Source organism: Phocoena phocoena, chromosome 3 (assembly GCF_963924675.1).
Source record: "Phocoena phocoena chromosome 3, mPhoPho1.1, whole genome shotgun sequence".
NCBI lineage: Eukaryota > Metazoa > Chordata > Mammalia > Artiodactyla > Phocoenidae > Phocoena > Phocoena phocoena.
Genome location: NC_089221.1, coordinates 95,265,321 through 95,285,949, shown reverse-complemented (window position 1 = coordinate 95,285,949; position 20,629 = coordinate 95,265,321). Strand labels below are relative to the sequence as shown.

Here is a 20,629-nt window from a genome sequence, read left to right as displayed (position 1 = left end):
CCTAGGCGGCTGCTCGCAGCAGCCGCCGCCCTCCCCCGGCCCAATGGCGAGGCTGCCGCGTCGGTGATGTGAAGCAGTGCTCTGGCACGTCCGGCCCCCGTCCCGCAGTCCATTACACCATCCGCCGCGGCTGCTTCTGTAGCCGCTGCAGCCCGCGCAGACTGGGAGGGCGGGAGGCAGTTCGCCGGGGCGGGGCGGGGCGGGGCGAGCGGCGCGGCCGGATTCATTCCTGTGGGGCGCGGGGTATGGAGAAGCTGTGCGGCCGCAGGCGGAGCTGGGCGGTCTGGACGGCGGCGCGGATAGCGGTCTCATTTTGAGGGGGCAGCCCGAGCCCGAGCGGCCGGCGGCGGCGGCGGGGAGGACTAGCCCCGTGGCAGGTAGTGGAGGCGGCGGCGGCGGCGGTGGTCGGCCGAGCCCGGGCCGCGGCCTGAGGCTCCCGCGGGGAGGCCTGGGCGGGAAGGGGAAGGAGGGCGCTCTCAGGAACGGAAGGCGGGCAGCGGGCTGGAGGCCACAGGCTGATCGGCCTGCGGGAGGGGGTCGTGGTTGATGGAGGAGCTTGGGGAGGGGGCTGCCCCTATCGGGAAAAGGTAGAGGTGAAGGTTGTGTAGGGGTGGCTGTGGTTTGGGGAACCTACGGACCCCTTTGCGGGGCGGGGGGGGGGGATCAGAATGGGGCGGGCGAAGTTAGCTAAAAGGCAGCCGGATTTCCTGAGAGCCTCGAGTAGTTTTAAAGGAGATAGAACCCTTTGGGTGAGGGTTTTGGCGTTAGCTGGCCGCGGTTTGTTGGGTCCGACCTTTTTTGTTCCTTCTCGAAAGCCATCCTGGCCACAGCGAGGCCTTGCAGCCTCGCGCCCTTGGCCCGCTCTCCTCTGCAGATGTGAGAAGGGGAAACATTTCTGCACCCGCGTCTCCTGCCTCTTTGGGTTGTACTCTCTCTGGGCGTGTGCAAAGCAAAACTAGCCCAAAGCTTGGCTGGTTAGGAGGCGAGAAAACCGGTTGCCTGTAGTGTTTAAATTTACCGTATACAGAGAAGGGACTCTCTTCCACCATAACATTTGGGTCTCTGTGTGTATCTTTTTTGTATTCTTCTTTCCCACCTTTTTTGGGGAGGCGGAGTAGTCCCTAAAGTGTGGCTCCCCCCGCCCCCAGGAGTAAAAATTAAGAAAACCTAGTGTTTTCGCCTTTACCTATGGAAATTTCAAAACCGCTACTTTTTTTTTTTTCTTTCTCTAGTTTGGCGCTCTGGTTGTCATGTGTTGGACGGCAATAGACAGAACATACATCCGTTCTGGGGCGCCGTGATTAACATTGAACTTTGGTTCCTGTAACCCTTGCCTGTGTCAATAGAGTTAAGCTGGAGCTTTGCTTTGAAGGATATATAAAGCACAGCCTCTCAACTGGACATAAATGGATCTAAAGACAGCAGTATTTAATGCAGCTCGAGATGGCAAACTCAGGCTTCTCACCAAATTGTTGGCAAGCAAATCTAAAGAGGAGGTTTCCTCCTTGATCTCTGAAAAAACAAATGGGGCCACCCCACTCTTGATGGCCGCCAGGTATGGGCACCTTGACATGGTGGAATTTCTCCTAGAGCAGTGCAGTGCCTCCATAGAAGTCGGGGGCTCGGTCAATTTTGATGGCGAAACCATTGAGGGGGCTCCCCCTTTGTGGGCCGCTTCTGCAGCAGGACATCTGAAGGTGGTTCAGTCTTTGTTAAATCATGGAGCGTCTGTCAACAACACGACTTTAACCAATTCAACTCCTCTTCGAGCTGCCTGTTTCGATGGCCATTTGGAAATAGTCAAGTACCTGGTAGAACACAAAGCTGATTTGGAAGTGTCAAACCGACATGGGCATACATGCTTGATGATCTCATGTTACAAAGGACACAAAGAGATTGCTCAGTATTTACTTGAAAAGGGGGCAGATGTTAATAGAAAAAGTGTTAAAGGTGAGTTCATATTCATTTTAATTTTTTAAGTGTTTACCACTTATTTTCAGGAAGTTTGATACATAATTATAAGCAGTGGTGTTGAGTAAGCCAACATTGACAGACCTATTTTGATTAGGTCTCCCTTCCAGTATAACCTTGTTGATTGTTTCTTTGGTATTTGATAGTACATGGGACAAATGTGATTTAAAAAAACACCCTCTATCACTGTTAAGCAGCATTTTCTCTCTTTATTTGGGGTAACTTCCAATTTATGGGAAGTGGGTTCCCCAAAGTTTAGAGCATGTTAGTGGTAGTTGATCTGAGCCATTAGACTTGTGTTTACTTAAGAATATACTTTGATTTAATATATTTTTCTTAGTTTTATTTTCTTAGAATACCCTTGGAGTAGAAACTACTATATTTAGTGAGTCATTGTCATGTTTGTCTTATGTAGGCATTTCATTTGTTATTCTGTCAGGGATGGCTAGGCCATACTGACCCGGGAGGATTAATATCCATGAAAAGGAGAAAATCTGTTCCCTTATTCCATACTTACTGTGTGGCCAATAGAAAATCCTTTCATTAAATATAGCAAGAGAGAAAAGATTTTTTTAAACTGCTACAATGCCCAGAGCAAAACAAGGACTAGGTTAAGCAGATGTGGATTTGCTGACTAGCAACAATGTAAACTTCTTTGTCCAGAAGAAGAGTTCAGGTTTATGGTCGTGTATACTGTTCAGATGATAGTTTAGGATTTTTTTAACCCTTAAAAACAAGTGTTTTGATAGTATAATATTAATACTTAGCATTAACATTATTTTCCTTAAACATATTTGTTTATACAACAGCAAAGTAATTCACTGCGTAATATTAAAAAACTATAAAACTTAAAGGAGCATACATACATGGTAAAAAAAAATCACACAATACAAATTGGTTTACAGTGTTTAGTATGAAAAGTAAGTCTTAACACCCTTCATTTCTAGACCTCCAACCCACCAGCTACCATTGTTTACAGTGTTTTGTGTGTCCTCAAGATAGTCTATGCAAATACAAGTATACTTGTCTGTATATCTCTCCTTCTTTCTTCTTTGTTAGTTGATGCATACTGTTCTTTCTTTTTTTTTCACTTTAATTTATCTTGAATGTCATTCAGCTCCAACACACGTGCTACCTCATTCTGTTTCATGGCTACACAGTATTTCATTGTATGAGTGTGCATAATTTACCTAGTCCCTGTTGACAGACAGGTCACATCCAAAATAAGCAATGCTGCTGTGAATATTCTTGAACAAATCTGTGGCTTTGCACACTTGTGTGAAAATAATTGTATTATAAATACCTGTAAGTGTGATTGCTAAATCAGTGAATGCGCAGTTTATCATTGTCATAGTGACTGATTGCCTCTCAGAGGGGCTAAACCACACAATTGTGGGGCACCACGTAGTTACTGGACATATTTACTGAAGTTAGTATAATCTTCTTTAAAAAGGTTTGTCATAAAAATGATACAGCCACATTGTGATTTTTTTTGTAAATTATTTTCCTGAGGAAATATAAAATCTCACAAAATTCCAGCACTTAGAGATAATCCTCCCAAAGATACTGAATTTTGCATTTAGATACATGTATGATATTTTTTATGCTCTTCTGTACTTGTTTTTTAGCTTAATAAATGTTATCCTTAGTGTCATTAATAATAGCTCTTTAGTTTCAGTAGCTGCATACTCTTCTACGAATGGAGTTTTACATTGCTTCTGCCTTCTCACTATAAGAAATGTTTCTGTAAACATTCTTTCTTATGAATGATTTATTGTTCCTGATAATCTTTGATGTAGGTGTTGGGTAAAAGGACAGCATGACTTTCTTTTTTTTAAACAATCACCATTCTTTTAAAGAATGTTGTTTTAAAAGAACAAATTACTGCTTAATTGACCATGTTAGTATTGAGAATGCTTTGAAATCATACCTAGAAGAGAAAGGGTTAAAAGGTATGGCTGCATGTTTAGGCTTGTTGAATTTTTAGTTTGTTTTGGGCTTTTTATTCATCAGCCTAATGATGTAGAGATTGTTGATAAACTCACGTATTTAAATCAAATTGGGGCATGTTTTAAACTTAGGTCACTGGAGAGATTAGTACTGGTACTATTTTTCCTTCTCTTTTTCAAAGTTCTTTATACTTCTAGAGATATAATGTATGGGAGAACTATACTGTAAATTTTAGTGAGCATTTTCCCTTAGTAAACTGAACAATATTTAACTTGATTACCTTTGCTATTTCAGAGGTAATAAAACCTTTTAACACCATCATCGTATAGTTTTGTACTTGAGGATGTGTATACTCCCTCTTCTGGCTAATTCTAGAGGTTTTTTTTTTTTTAACCTCAGTATCAATATCTAGTATTTATGCTGTTTAAAGAAGTACACATAAGAGAAAACAATTTATACCAAAAATTGTTTTCATATAGCTTCAGTTTTATATACATACATATATACACATAATACATACGTGTGTAGTATATGTATATATAATATATCACTTTGTGTGCAGTACTTTAACTTTTGCATAGTGCCTTTTAAATTTGACAGTGAGTCTTAAAGAATATTGGGGGCAGATTAAAGTACGTATGTACCTCCCCCCACTCTGGGCCTGAAGCTTCCATTCTTTGATAATTACTCCCTCATCGACTTTTCAGATTTTTTTTTTTATTTTATGGGTTTGGGGGGTAATAAAAAAACAGGAACTATTTGAAACTGAGGCAGGAACACTGGAGAAGGATCTGGTAGAATGTCAAGAAAGGATTTTTTTTTCCCCCACATTTTTACCCCCATGCAAAAAATGGAAAAGACTGATGGGATGAGGGATAAAATGGAATAATTTCTTAGGAAATTTTATATGTAAACTGTTGGAAATGGTTCTGAAGAAGGAAAATGTCAGTATATTATGCTTGGTTTGCTTAAATATAAAATGCATGTGACTTCTACCTTCCATTACTTTTTAACAGGCAGTTGACATTTGAATATATTATCTAACCTCTTTCCATTACTTTTTAACAGGCTCTTGGCATTTTGAACATGTTTTAACCTAAGGTGGAATTCATTCATTAATCGAGAGAGCACTTACTGAGTCCCTTGAGTGTGCCAGACTGTTTGACTTAGGATATACAAAGATGAGTAAGACAAGATATCCAGTCCTTGATTCCCTGCTCTTCAGGAGCTCATGGCTTGTTTGGAGAGACAGGTTCATAAGCAGATACTTAAAACACACTGTGGTAAATGCAGCAGTAGTGCTTTCTTGTTTTAGATTTTTGGAAATGCTTTATCCCCAACTAACTCATTACCTGAGGGGACAGTGGGTTCCATTTTTTCCCATGCCATTCAAAAGGGGGAGAAAAACTGAGATATTTAGAAATGCTGCTGCAGTTTAACACAACAGTTCATTTTTGAGACAGGAAAGTTGGTTGCTATTCAGGAGTGATTAGACAAGCCCATCTTAGGGCCATAACACTGATCTCAGTACTTCACGGCTATAGTCATCTTTGGCTTTCTTTGGTTTTTTTTTTTTGTTTTTTTTTTTTGTGGTACGCGGGCCTACCACTGACGTGGCCTCTCCTGTTGCGGAGCACAGGCTCCGGACGCGCAGGCTCAGCGGCCACGGCGCACGGGCCCGGCCACGGCGCACGGGCCCAGCCGCTCCGCGGCATGCGGGATCCTCCCGGACCGGGGCATGAACCTGTGTCCCTTGCATCGGCAGGCGGACTGTCCACCACTGCGCCACCAGGGAAGCCCTGGTTCTTTTATATTTGAGGGTATTTTTGTTTGTTTGTTTATGTTTTGACTCATAATAGGACTTTGCATATCTATGGAAAAGTTACTTAAACCCTCAATTCTGCTTTTACACCCAAATTCGACTGGAAATTGAGCACCTGAAAGTGATTGGTTGAGTACTACAGACCTACGTAGAACAGCTCTTTGAGTTTGGGAGTGGGGAGACTGGCCCCAGAGGACAGGCTGTCCTCACGCATGGGTCAGTTATTTTAGATACCAAGGTAATTAAGTAAATCAGTAATAGGATAACTCCTGTGCATTTTCTGTAGGCCAGATAGTGTGTTGGACATTGTGGAGGCTCTGAAAAGATACAGCACATCGCATTTGTTCACCGCTAAAGGAATGGTATAAATTCATTATATAGGATTTTGGAAGAGTGTACTGACTGGAAAGGCCTCATGGAGTTAACTGGGCTTTGAAAGGATTGTTGGAGTTGAGATCTGCAGAAGGGATTTGATCCAGTTTTTAAGGTGTAGGAAATGGCATAAGGAAAGGCACATTGAGAAATATGCTTGGAGGGTACAGAAATTGGAAAGTAGCATATTTGGACCAAAGGGTAGTCAGGGCTAGAGTATAAAAGGACATTGACTTCCAGGTAAAGGAGTTTGACTTTATTCTTTATGCAGTGGTAGGTAAGTTGGTGAATGTTTTCAGCAGAGGAATGACTGAGGTGTTTGGTTTTTTTTTTTAGAGAAACCCATCTTAGTACATTCTAATTCTGTTACATTGTGAGCTCATTGAGGCTAGAGACCTGGTGTTTGTATCCATGTGTTAGAAAGAGTAATCTGGCCCGCAGGGGGCAATTGGTAAATGAGTTTGTTGAATGAATGTGTTGCATTTAGGAGAGGAAAGATTATAAGCTCTCGGATGGCAAGAACTGTGTTTTCTGGTCCTTGTAGTACAGAAATACGTACATGAAGACATTAAGACAGTGATTGTGAAGTGCGTGGTACAGGTAGAACTCTATAGGAGTTTAGAAAAGGGAGAAAACCATGTAGGCTCGTAAGTATGGTTAGCTTTAAAAGAGTTTGAGAGAGCTAGATCAGGCAGTTTTTTGCCTCGTTTTTAAAAATAAATAAATCTCTTATTTATTTATTTATGGCTGCACTGGGTCTTCGTTGCTGCATACAGGCTTTCTCTAGTTGTGGCGAGTGGGGGCTACTCTTTGTTGCAGTGCAGTGGCTTCTCTTGTTGTGAGCACGGGCTCTAGGCGTGCGGGCTTCAGTAGTTGTGGCACACAGGGCTTAGTTGCTCCGCGGCATGTGGGAATCTTCCCAGACCAGGGCTCGAACCCCTGTCCCCTGCATTGGCAGGTGGATTCTTGACCACTGCGCCACCAGGGAAGCCCACCAGGTGGATTCTTAACTACTGTGCCACCAGGGAAGCCCCTATTTGCCTCTTTATTATGGAAGTTTTCTAACTTATATGTAAGTGGAGAAAGAGAGAAGAATACTTTGAACCATTATGTATTTATCACCTTGCTTCAACATTTATTCACATTTGCTAATATATGTTAAAAAATATGTTTCTCCCTCCTTTTGTTCTCTGCAGTAGCTTGAAGCAAACCCCAGGCATTCTTTCTCTCCTATAGTATAGGCAGTTTAGGGTATAGATGTATTTCAATCAAGAGAATGTTAAAAAAAAAGAAATCCTTTTTTTCTCTTATCCACTGTAAATCCAAAGGAATTTCATGTAAGAAAATCTCCACTGTAAATTAAGAATGGTTGGTATTAAGAGAATGGACAAAGATAATGACTATTGTCATGTAGGTAGTTTATTTGTATACTTCAGGACTAAGAGTGTTGGAAGCTGAAATTCTGTTTTTCTTCTTTGAGAACTCTAGCTCAGCTCTTGGTTACCTCAGAACACACCTAGTAGCAGAGAAGAGTGAAAGAGAGGGATTTAAAATTTCTTTCTACTCTGTAACATTCCATACTTATTTTGTTATAATAATAATGTTTAACTAGTTGAATTCATTAACATTTTAATCCCAGATCGAGTTGCTCCTGCAAGTTGTTTCTTTTCTTGTTCATCCTTTTCCCTCCTGTATCTCCTGGCACACTTTCTCTGTGTCTTCAGGGAAACTTGGCATCCTAGTTGGGGAAGCTAAACTGTAGATGATGTGTCTATTGAGTGCAGTAGGGAAATATCTATTGTGTTCCTCTGTCCCTGAAGATTGGATTGTAGACTGTGTCCTCACAAGATTGAACTGAAGATGGTGAAAATGAGTAGATCCTGAACACTACTGTTATTTCAAAGTCATCCCCAGCAACACAAACTTAAGGCAGTGGTTAAGTTTTACTTATTGATCTTTTAGCTACATGTAGTTCCCTCACTGAGTTCATCTTTATGAGATTTTAATCACATTGATTAAATTAAATTTGTTTAAAAGAAAATTTAGGAAGCCCATGGCATTCTAAAGATGTATGCTACTGAGACATCGGGAATGCATGTGTTGGAAGATAGAGGTGGAAGAGTTGGGGAGAGGCCCAGGTAAAGAAGTCACATGGATGCAAATTTGATTAAAATATCTCTTTTCCTCTTTTTTCCCTACCTTTGGGTAGAGCTGCAGTTGAATAGAGAGTCTGAACTAGAATGTAAATCTGAATTGTAATGTTGATGTTTTCATCAACTTATGTTGTGTAATTTTCATCAAATTATACTATTATTAGTTGAATTTAGTCCTGATCCCTTAGCTCAGATATTACTGCTTGCTATCAAGACCCATTTCAAAGGCAAGTCCTCATCCCCCTTGAGTCACATAAATGCATCTTGAGCATTTATTAGCATTTAACTTTGTATCGAGCTCAAGGACCTGTATTGTTAAATTTCTCTGTGTTTCCTAGCTCACTGCCTTATATAAAGAATTAATGAGGGGAAGGCACGTGGTAATCTTGATACCAGTAGTTTTTTTTTTTTTTTGCGGTACGCGGGCCTCTCACTGTTGTGGCCTCTCCCGTTGCGGAGCACAGGCTCCGGACGCGCAGGCTCAGCGGCCATGGCTCACGGGCCTAGCCGCTCCGAGGCATGTGGAATCTTCCCGGACCGGGGCACGAACCCGTATCCCCTGCATTGGCAGGCGGACTCTCAACCACTGCGCCACCAGGGAAGCCCCCTATCCTATTTTTGATTCTTTTTTTTTTTTTTTTCAAACTCTTGTCCTTGAGTATCTCTGGTGTTACAGCATACATGGGGAAGGAAAATATTCTGAGCAGAGGAATCTTCTAGTGCTCCTTTGATATCCTAAAGTTTTCCTCTTTACCCCTTCCCGCCTGCTCCCTTAACACATACCAATTAGCTATTCCAGGATTAAAATACTTGGAATCAGCCTTGTTATGCAGTTGAACTGCACCCCTCCCCCCCGGCCCCCATGTTTATAGGTGGACCTCTCTTAAAGACTCGGCTTAGCCCCAGCTGCAAGGTAGAAGAATGGATGCCAAGCACAGCAGGCTAAAGAGGAGAGATGATGAGCGAGCTGGAGCTGTCGTGTAAGCTGGCTCTGCTCGCCGCACGACAGGCCAGCAAATCGGGAGACGAGGTGTTGAGGCAAGGAGTACCACTTTATTCGGAAAGCTGGCAGACTGAGAAGATGGCAGACTAGGGTCCCCCAAAAAACCACCTTATGGGGTCTGGATGCCAGTTTTTTTTTTACAGAATCGGAAGTAAAGTAAAAAGGCAGAATAGAGAGGGAGAGGTGGGGAGGAAGTAAATTTAAAAGGGCCATCAGTCTTGTAGAACATCTCCTGGAATGGCCAGCCTCCCGGAGGGGATGTGTTAATTTCTTTTTTCTTGCAGCGATTCACAGGTGGGTAGGGTTCCCTGAGGCAGGCAATTATGTATGATTATAAAAACAAAAGCAAGGAAAAGCAAAGGCTAAAGTCAAAGAAACAGATCCAACATGGAGTCAAAATTGGCTGTTCCCTGTTACAATAAGTAGTTTTTGTGCATTTCCAGACATATCTGTTATGATAAAAAACCTTTTAATTGCTGTTTCTATCAGTCAAAACTTATACTTTACAAAAAACAAATACTTTGATTTTAAAACAGCTTTGAGACATAATTCACATACCATTCACGCATTTAAAAAACACCCATCATTGATTTTTAGTATGGTCACAGATTTGTGCAGCCATCACCACAATTACTTTTGTTTTTTGGTTGTGTTGGGTCTTTGTTGCTACGCGTGGGCTTTCTGTAGTTGTGGTGAGTGGGAACTACTCTTCGTTGAGGTGCGCAGGCTTCTTATTGCGGTGGCTTCTCTTGTTGCAGAGCATGGGATCTAGGCGTGCGGGCTTCAGTAATTGTGGCACACGGGTTCAGTAGCTGTGGCTCGCGGGCTCTAGAGCACAGGCTCAGTAGTTGTGGCGCGTGGGCTTAGTTGCTCTGCGGCATGTGGGATCTTCCTGGACCAGGGCTTGAACCCGTGCCCCTGCATTGGCAGGCAGATTCTCAATCACTGCGCCATCAGGGAAGCCCAGTTCCCTAAGTTTTGAAAAACATAAACTGTAATTTAACCACCACTACAATAGAGGTGGAATGAAAACTTCCTGTATGCCCCTTTGCAGTTAACCATTCTCTCAGCACCCACCCTCTGGCAATCACTGGTCTGTTATCTGTCCTTATAGTTTTTTAGGCATTAATTTTAATAGTGAAAATTCTGAAGGAATGCAGATGTCCATCAACAGAGAAGTGTTTATGTAAATTATGACATGCCTCCTTACTTGAACTTTAACCATAAAGCCATTAAGAGTGATTATGTAGTATCTGTGTAAATAGTTCATGTAGACTATATACATGGAACATGACAAAATGACTAAGATGTAGGTGAAAAGCAGGAAACAGTTGTATATTTTCTGATTACAACTTTATCAAAATATACTATGTAAAGACACTTGGAGACATGACATAGTTGCTGTAAAATTATGCTTTTGTATTGGGGTTTTTTTTTGACCTCTGTTTTCTTAACTTTTAAGTAATGGTCTAGGTTATAATTCAGAAATTTTTTAGGGCTTCCAGGGCATGAAAGTGTGGCGGTTATATACTTAACCTGTTAGAATAATAAAGGTGATCCCCTCCTGCTAAGATTTTACTTTTTTTAAAAATGTATTTATTTATTTTATTTATTTATTTTTGGCTGCGTTGGGTCTTCGTTGCTGTGCGCAGGCTTTCTCTAGTTGCGGCGAGCAGGGGCTACTCTTCATTGTGGTGCACAGCCTTCTCATTGCGGTGGCTTTTCTTGTTGCAGAGCATGGGCTCTAGGCATGCGGGCTTCAGTAGTTTGGCACATGGGCTATAGAGCGCAGGCTCAGTAGTTGTGCACGGGCTTAGTTGCTCTGCGGCACGTGGGATCTTCCTGGACCAGGGCTCGATCCTGTGTCCCCTGCATTGGCAGGTGGATTCTTAACCACTGTGCCACCAGGGAAGCCCTAAGATTTTAGTTTTTAAAATTATTTTGTCCTTATTTGAATCATTTTTTGTGATATCAAGTATTAAAAATTTAAGAATCTACCTTAGCTTTGATATTGTGCTAACTGCTATCTGGGATATAAAGGAAATATAACATAGGCTCTGTGTACTTTAGGAATAGACAGTTTAGGTAAGAAAACCTATTTGTGAAGCACTAACATATTATGTAAGGTATTACGTAAGATTATAATAGTAGATAGATATAACATGAGTACTTACCAGGATGAATGAAACATTTATTCACCAGGCATTCTCAAAATGATAAATTGACATAGTATAACCAAGAAGGCCTCTTTGAGCAGCTGAAATTTCTGGTGCAACTTGGAGAAGAAGAAGTTAAAAAGGCAAAGAAGAAAGAGTATATTGACAGGAAAATTAAGAGAAGAGGCATGGAGGTGGAAGTAAGTGGGACTATTCCAGGAACTGGGAGAGGTAACTTAGAATACAGTGATGGGAAGCCTAAGCAGTTTCTTTGCCTTGTGTGTGGCTGGTATTGATGATGTCTTTTGGGTTAGAGAAGGTGTTGGCAAACTCTGGCCCAGAGGTCAAATCCTGCCCACCCCGTGTTTTTGTACTGCCTGAGAACTAAGATATATTTTTTATATTTTTTAATGGTTGAAAAAAAAATCAAATGAAGAGTAATATATCATGACATGAGAAAATTACACAAAAGCCACATTTCAATGTCCATAAGTAAAGTTTTGTTGGAAAACAGCCATGTCCATTAATTTAACCAATTGCCTATGGATACTTTTTGTTATATGGTAGAGTTGAGTGATTACAACAGAGACCTTATGGACTGCAAAAGCTGGAATACTATCTAACCCTTTACAGAAGAAGTTTGCTGGCTCCTGGGCTAGATTCACAGAGCAGCATTCATACTGGAGATGACAACGAATGAGGCTAGAGAGGTAGGTTAGGGAACTATTTCTCTTTTTAAAAATCTATTTCCCAGAGTATATCTTCTTATGTGTGTTCCCACTACCAAGATTAAGCTTTACTTCACATGACATGCCTTCTAAAACTATAGATTTCTGCCTTGTTGCTTTCTCATCCTCACACAGATAGTGCTTTGAGAATCAATGCTGTAGAATTTTGAAATCTTAAAGATTTTCAGCTATTTCTTTAGAGGAAGCATGAAAGCTTTTGAGCTGGAAAGTAATATGATTGGTGGAAGTTTTATTATGATGCTTGGTTTATATTAGAAATAACTTATTCACTGGAGTGTAGTATGACTAGCATTTAAAATATGACCTTAGTAATGAGCAATACACTGAAATGGCAATTGGGAGACATGGGTTTTTATTTTACTACCAGTTTCTCTGGTTTCTGTTTGTAGAACAAGTTTATCTTCTCTACTTTGCATAGTTATTAATATAAGTTCGCAATAGTTAATACAATTTAGGGGAAAAATGCCGTGCTAGCATACTGGTACCTTTTCTCTTCATTTATTTCTGTTTTTTATTATTTGCTTCTAGTCTCTCTAGGTTTAATATATTGTTTTTCCCCTATAAGTTCTTGAGATGGAAACTTAGCTGTTTTTTCAAAAAGCCATTCTTTTCTAATGTACATTTAAGCATAGTTTTAGCCATATCCCACAAGATTTTTTTATTTAACATTTTTATTACCATCCAGATAAAAATATTTTCTGCTTTCCATTGGGATTCCTTCTTTGACCTGTGGCCTATTTAAAAGTATATTTTTAAATTTCAAATATGTGGAGATTTTTCTAGGTTTTTTTTTTTTTTTTTTTTCCCCGCTTGTTTTTAATCTAACTTGTATTGTGGACTTAGAACCTAACTTGTATTGTGGACTTAGAACATACTCAGTGATTTCAGTCCTTTGACATTTGTGTGAGTCTCATTTTATGGCCCAGAATGTAGTCAGCATTTGTATATGCTCCATGTGTCCTTAGAAAAAAACTAAATTCTATAGTGTTCATTTAATTTTCAATATCCTTATTGGTTTTGGTCTCCTAAACTGAAAAAGGGTGTTCAAATGTATTATGAGTGGATTTATCTGATTTTCCTTGTAGTTCTGTTGATTTTTGCTTTATTTATTTTGCTGTTTTTAGGTGAAAACAAATTTAGAATTATATCTTTCTGTTGTTTTGAATTTTATGTCATTATAAAATGTTTATCTGTAATGGTTAATTTTTGCATAAAGTATATATATTTTTTCATCTTTTCACTTAAACCTTTTTCTATCCTTACATTTAAGGTATTTCTCTTGTAAGCAGCATGTAGTCGAGTTCTATGTGTGTTTGTATTTTCAGTCTGACAGTTTTTGTCTTTTAATGGAACATTTAGTTTGCTTGTATTTAATGTAACTACTTATATATTTGGGCTTTAATCTCCTAGCTACTTAACTGATTTTTATTTGTCTACCTGTTTTGCTTTGTTTCTGTCTTTGTTTGGATTATTTTTCATTTTTTCTCTATATTAGAGGATATAGTAATTATATGCATGCATACCCTCTATTATTTTAGTGGTTACTCTAGATAGTACTACTTTGACTTATCAAAGGCTAACATAAATTTCTTATTTTACCTCTTTCCAAGTAAGGCAGAAATCTTAGAATACTTCAACTCCAATTACCCTCTTTACTTCTATGCTATTGCTGTCAAGCATTTTTCTTCTATATGTGTTTCAAACCCTGTTACAAGATATTATTTTTAACGTCAATATTTATTTAGATATCTCACAAATTTACCCTTTCTGTCAATGTTGATACTCTCCTTTCTAGGCTTCCATGTGGCTCATCTTTTCTTTCTCACCTGAAACGGTCCTTTACTTCACAGAATTCTAAGTTGGCATTTATTTTCCTTTAGTGCTTTAAGGCTTCTCTTGTTTCTGATTAGAACTTTGCTGTCAGTCTAATTGTTGTTCTTTGGCAGGTCATGTCCACCTATTCTTTGGCTTTAAGATTTTTCTCTTTGTCCTTAGTTTTTAACGGTTCTGCTGTAGAGTGCCTCGGTGTGGCTTTTTTTGTCTATCCTTGTTGTTTATAAAACTTATTAAATTTATGCTTAATCTTTCATCAGCTTCAGAAGATTCTCAAACTTTGTCTCTTTAAATATTGCTTTGGGCCTATTTTCTTAGTCTATAATTCTGGTTTTAAGCATGTTATCCCTTCTGACATCGTTTCCTCTGTCTCTATAGTCTCCTGTTTTTCCATTCTTTCACTTGCATGCTTCTTTCTATGTATTTTCATCTGGCTTAATTTTCTAGTTCACTAATTCTCTATTCAGCTATGTGTAGTCTGCTTTTAAAGCCACCCATTGAGTTTTTCAGTTCTAGAATGTCCATTTGGTTCTTTTTTGTAGTTCACAGTTTTCTGTCTAATTCTCAAATTTTTAAAAAATATCTGAATACTCTAAGCATAATTATTACTTTAAAGTCTGTGTCTGATAACTGTATTATCTAGATCTTCTGTTGGGCTTTTCTCTTAGCTCTTATCCTTGGTTTTTGTGCTGTGGTTACTTGTTTTCTCTTCTGTCCATTATTTTTGATTGGATACCAAACATTATATATGAAGAATATATAAAGATAATTTGAGCTCTTGTATGATAATATCTTCATCTAAGTAGTATTTGTATTTGCTTCTGGCTTTTGATTACATATATACTAGCAGTTCTGGATTACTTTAATTCAATATAAAGATGATTTTAACTTGCATTTCAGTGCCTCTGAACGCTGGTTTCTTTGCACTTCACCTTAACTCCTAGAGAGCAGCCCTTCAGAGCTATAACCTAAAGTGTATAGGGATTTCTTAATAGGCTTTGGACTCCAGTTTTCTCCTCTAGCTCTGAAAGGTCAAAAGCTCTGCCCAGTTTTTTAGCTGCCTATTCCAGAATCAGTAGAGGTCATTGGGGAAAGCTTCCCCAAATTCTGGACTTTACTTAACTAATTTTCTTTATTCTCCTGGATGTTGTCTCCCTGTGAGCTCTTACAGGTGGTCATACAGATTTTTTTTAAATGCAGTTTTCAGCTTTTCTGGTTCTGATTGGGAGGGTAATCATGCTACCTCTGCCAATACTAGATGTGAGAGTCTCTTATTCCTTTAAAACAAAAAACAAAACAAAACAGAACATTTTTTCAGTATATGGTGTATTCAAAATATATATATTCTGCATTTTTCTAATATGTCAATTCAGTTACTTAAAAAACTGGCTTTGCTGCATTCTTTTTCTTGATTTTATTATTCTGAATAGAGAAGAATGCCATCTAAGCCTTCTCTTTATATTTCTATTATATTGTCTATTTCTTAGAGAAAATGGGAATATTAGGGATCCATAATTCAAAAGAGTTTTAAAAATATACTTAGTAGTAGTCATGTTTAATTGAAATTATTTTGAGCAAATGAACATTAGTAGTCAGAAGTTCTGGGCTCTCTTAGTGGTTGGTTACCGTACACATTGCTAAAACATTCTATCAGACACCCTTCCATCGTAGACCACTGGAATCCTGGGTCACAACATATCCAGATTTTTTAATATAATCCCTATAGATATCATGGAAGACTAATAAACAGGATAAACTTGTGAAGAGATTTAAAGCCCTAATGTATTACAACTTGTGCTTTTTGGAATTTTATCTGTAGACCTGTTACATGAAGTATTCAGGTTTAAACAACTTTCTAGTACACATCCTATGTCAGGGGTCCTCAAGGCCACCCCCATGTTAGCAGGTAACTTAGCATACAGTTGTACTCATGGCTAAGAGTTATTACAGTGGTATAATAAGGACATGTACCTGGATCATAAGAGGAAAGGCACAGTTGGGGCCTAGAGGAATCTTTGTGCAGGCTTTTTTATGCTCTCTCCTTCCTGTGAGGTCACAAAGAGCTGTCTTCCGCTAGCAACATAAATGCATGTGTGCAATATTCCTGCCCAGGGAAACCCATTTTGATTGATTAGAGAATGGTTAGAGACTCAATGTCCAGGTTTTTATTGGGCACTGGTCACAAAGGCACCCTCTGCTGAGCACATACGCAAAATTCCAGAGTCCCAGAAGGAAAGCAGGTAGTCAGCATAAAAGCCACCCTTATCATTTAGGGAAAGTTTTATATCTTGGAACTGTTTACCAGACAACATTCTAGATGCCAGCCCAGGGCCATCCTTGCAAGCAGGTCTTTCTAAAGATAGCTGTCTCAGCCAGCTATATTAGTTATTTTTCACACACATGCCTAATAAGACTGTTGAAATTTTCTGTAAACATTGTATGTAGATATCAAAGGTCTGCATGATAATTTCTGTTTTGATCATTAGTAGAATGTTTAGATTAAATTTAGGTAGCTAAAATGAGTGATTATGTCTTAGTATGTTCCATCCACACAGCCTTTTACTAATGTGCCAGTGTCTATTGTCAGTTTTAATGCATGTGTGGGAAGAATCGGACGGTGTTAGAACATTTAGTACATTTAAAAAGAATGTTTAAGAAAATTAAATTACAGTGGGAAATAATCCATTATGAAAGGACACTTCAGATGTCTCCTTTTAAAGTTCATGTTGAACCACCCACATATTTTTTAGGTTTCAGTGGACTTGTTTTTCTTATGTGAGTTTTTTGAAGAAAGTATTGTACTTTGTTACCAAGATTTTTGACTAAAACAGTTGAGGTTCACTTGGCAATCAGAAATACTGAAAAAATAATTTCTGGCTCTTAGAATCAAATTGGAGACCCTTAGGTGTTACAGACTAGATTTCTTATTTATAAATGTGGAGTCTGACCCAGAAAGTTAAGTGACTGTCAGCAAAACTGTAAATAGCTGGTTAATTTCATTTCATCAGTTTTTAGTTGTAGAATATACACTTGAAAACATTACTGAAAAATATCAAGAGGCCATGGATTAATTTTGAATTTCATTTAGTGACTTTGAATATCTTTTCATGCCTTATTTTGTCATTTCGTTTATTCAAAGAATTTAACCAATATTTTTTCCCCCTGCTGTGTGTCAGACATTAGCTTTAGGTGCTGGGGATCATTTTTTCTTATTTGTAATCAAATTAAAGTATGTCCCATTGAGGGCAGCTTGGAGCTGCCTGCTTTTCTTTAGATTCTAAAGTATACATATGTATTACATTATATCCTGGTCCCTCAAATATGTTATCTCTTTTTTTCCTCCTCCTTAAGGTAATACTGCATTGCATGATTGCGCAGAATCTGGAAGTTTGGACATCATGAAGATGCTTCTTATGTATTGTGCCAAGATGGAAAAGGATGGTTATGGAATGACTCCCCTCCTCTCAGCAAGTGTGACTGGTCACACAAATATTGTAGATTTCCTGACTCACCATGCACAGACCAGCAAGACAGAAAGGATCAATGCTCTAGAGCTTCTGGGAGCCACATTTGTAGACAAAAAAAGAGATCTCCTTGGGGCTTTGAAATACTGGAAAAAGGCAATGAACATGAGGTACAGTGATAGGACTAATATAATTAGCAAACCAGTACCACAGACACTAATAATGGCTTATGATTATGCCAAGGAGGTAAACAGTGCAGAAGAGCTAGAAGGTCTTATTGCTGATCCTGATGAGATGAGAATGCAGGCACTATTAATTAGAGAACGTATTCTCGGTCCTTCTCATCCTGACACCTCTTACTACATTAGATATAGAGGTGCTGTCTATGCAGACTCTGGAAATTTCAAACGATGCATCAACCTATGGAAGTATGCTTTGGATATGCAGCAGAACAATTTGGACCCTCTAAGCCCGATGACCGCCAGCAGCTTATTATCTTTTGCAGAACTGTTCTCTTTTATGCTACAGTATAGGGCTAAAGGTCTGGGAACCACTGTTACATTTGATGATCTTATGGGCATACTGTGCAAAAGTGTCCTTGAAATAGAGCGAGCGATCAAACAAACTCAGTGTCCAGCAGACCCATTACAGTTAAATAAGGCTCTTTCCATTATTTTGCACTTGATTTGCATATTAGAAAAAGTTCCTTGTACTCTAGAACAGGATCATTTCAAAAAGCAAACTATATACAGGTTTCTTAAGCTGCATCCAAGGGGAAAGAATAACTTCAGCCCTCTTCATCTGGCTGTGGACAAGAATACTACCTGTGTAGGGCAGTACCCTGTTTGTAAATTTCCATCTCTGCAAGTTACTGCGATACTGATAGAATGTGGTGCTGATGTGAACGTCAGAGACTCGGATGACAACAGTCCCCTCCATATCGCTGCTCTGAACAACCATCCAGACATCATGAATCTCCTTATTAAATCAGGTGCACATTTTGATGCCACAAACTTGCACAAACAAACTGCTAGTGACTTGCTGGACGAGAAGGAAATAGCTAAAAATTTGATCCAGCCTATAAATCATACCACATTGCAGTGTCTAGCTGCTCGTGTCATAGTGAATCATAGAATATACTATAAAGGGCATATCCCAGAAAAGCTAGAGACCTTCGTTTCACTTCATAGATGATAATTTGACTGTTGAAGCACGACTTGGTAACAGTTGTTTCATAAATGAGCACTGTTGTGGTAACACCAGCATTCATTTAGCTTGATTTCATCGTGCTCTCATTGGCTAAAGCATTGTAAGCATCAAATTTACAGGACTGGTTTCCCAGTATTTAATATAAATATACCATATAATATATTGTTTGTGAATTATTGAGAAATGTAATCTCATATTCAGATTTCTAAAATTGTCTGCCAAAGGCTTATCCATTCTGGTTTTGTTTGCTGTTGGGTGTTTGGGACAGAGTTAACCATTTTTCAGTGGTGTCTTTATACTTTTCTGGTTTGTGAATTTTATACAATTGAATGTCTTTTTTGTGCTTCTTCCTTCTCTTCTCTGAGCTTCTCCCCTGTTTCCACCTCATTTTTAACTTAACCATTTCTACTTATCAGTTTCTTTCCCCTTATGGATCCATGTTAGGTTGTACAAACTTTATGGACTTGTTACCATTTGCAGTTACCATAAGTGCTTTATCTTCTCTATGCACTGGCTTCAACTTGACTGTTGTATGTTAGCATATTTTCTATGCAGCAGTTGGTCACCTTCAACTCTGAAACACTGCTAAGTATGTTACAAAGTTTATTTTACGAAAGTACTCTTGTAGCATGACAATTTTTAGAGCTACAGGTTAGCTACCAGAGCTCAAGCTTTTTTGTTGTTTTTTTCTTTACATCTGAAGTTTCTTTCTCTAATCCACTGAAATTATCGTGTGCTAAATTTGGGAAACAAAGCTATTCTAACTCATTAACCCAGTTGAAATTTAGGTCTGTCGTCTTAATATATCATGCAGTAAAAGGAAGAATCTTTATAAAGTGACCCACCTTTCATGCTGCGCCAGCATTGTCCTGCTTGTGCTGATGATGTGATTAGGTGTAGAGAATTTGCTTAAATTTAACCTCAAAGTTTTATCACACAGCTTAATGAGTCACACTGAACTATTCAGTAATTGAACTGCAAATCACTTTTATTTACAAAAAAGAGCTGAAGCATGTCAGTGGCATGATGCTTGCCAAGCCAGATCTAGGCATCTAGGATAATTAAGGTATTTTTAGTATGCAATTTACTGCCATAGTATCAGAGGTCAGTAACAGTGTTCCTTCTTTCTTCAAGCTTAAGTATACCTTTGAAGATAACTTGCATGAATTACTTTGGTCTCAATTATTTGTCACCCTAATTAAACACAAAAGGTTGCAGTGCTTCCTCTTCCCTTACTGAAAATTAGCTTTTCTTTTTCTTTCTCTTTCTCTCTTCCTTTCTTTTCTTTCTTTCCTCTCTCCCTCCCTTCTTTGTTTTCTTTTTTTGATTTTTTTTTTCACAGCTTTGCTAATGCCACAGAAAGGGCTCTTTTAACTTAAGAAAAAATAAGTGAAAAGTACTAAAAAAGATTCAGGTAATTATTATTCAGCACTTTATTGTTATTCAGAATAAAATTTATGATGGCATATTTGCCCTGCAAATGTCTTAATGAAATTGTTCTGAATAAAAAGCTCCTTATTGGTTTGAGGAAAAACTCAGTTTACCTGTGAGTTTAATGAGCCTGATCACTTGGATTTTTGTGTTAACATTTTATTCTGAGGGTTGATGTAGGGGTATTTAAGGAGTCATCATTGCAAACAGTCACATTAGGTTTATTTCATCTTTACTCAGTAAAAAACTTGTAATGAAGAATAGTAAATAAACAAAAAAGCATTAGACTTACTTTCTGGTTAAATAATTGAAGTTTAATTTTTTAAAAGATATCCTTACTCATTTTACTAGGTTGTATATTTAACTTCACCATTGAAAAAGGTGATTTGGATATAAATGGTTGCTCTGCAACCTTTTGATGAAGAGATTTTAATATCTTGTTTACTATAGGAAAATTTGATGAAATATTTGAACTGCCACATAAATTAAGAATAGTTTGTGATTTAGATAATTATT

At 38.7% G+C, this 20,629-nt stretch overlaps 1 protein-coding gene across 1 annotated transcript; it reads left to right on the top strand.

Annotated features, from left to right (window-relative positions):
• Window positions 1-349: 349 nt before the first annotated feature.
• Window positions 350-20,402, top strand: FEM1C (fem-1 homolog C). The gene is made up of 3 exons (XM_065874905.1): window positions 350-377; window positions 1,233-1,950; window positions 17,361-20,402. The coding sequence occupies exons 2-3, from the start codon at window positions 1,407-1,409 to the stop codon at window positions 18,665-18,667; spliced, it is 1,851 nt and encodes a 616-aa protein (XP_065730977.1). The 5' UTR covers window positions 350-377; window positions 1,233-1,406; the 3' UTR covers window positions 18,668-20,402.
• The last annotated feature ends 227 nt before the right edge of the window (window positions 20,403-20,629 follow it).

Bases quoted from the DNA above. Each gene is read 5' to 3' on its own strand.
- FEM1C (XM_065874905.1), top strand. From the start codon at position 1,407: ATGGATCTAAAGACAGCAGTATTTAATGCAGCTCGAGATGGCAAACTC. The intron at 1,951-17,360 runs GTGAGTTCATAT...CTCCTCCTTAAG, and splicing joins TAATAGAAAAAGTGTTAAAG to GTAATACTGCATTGCATGAT.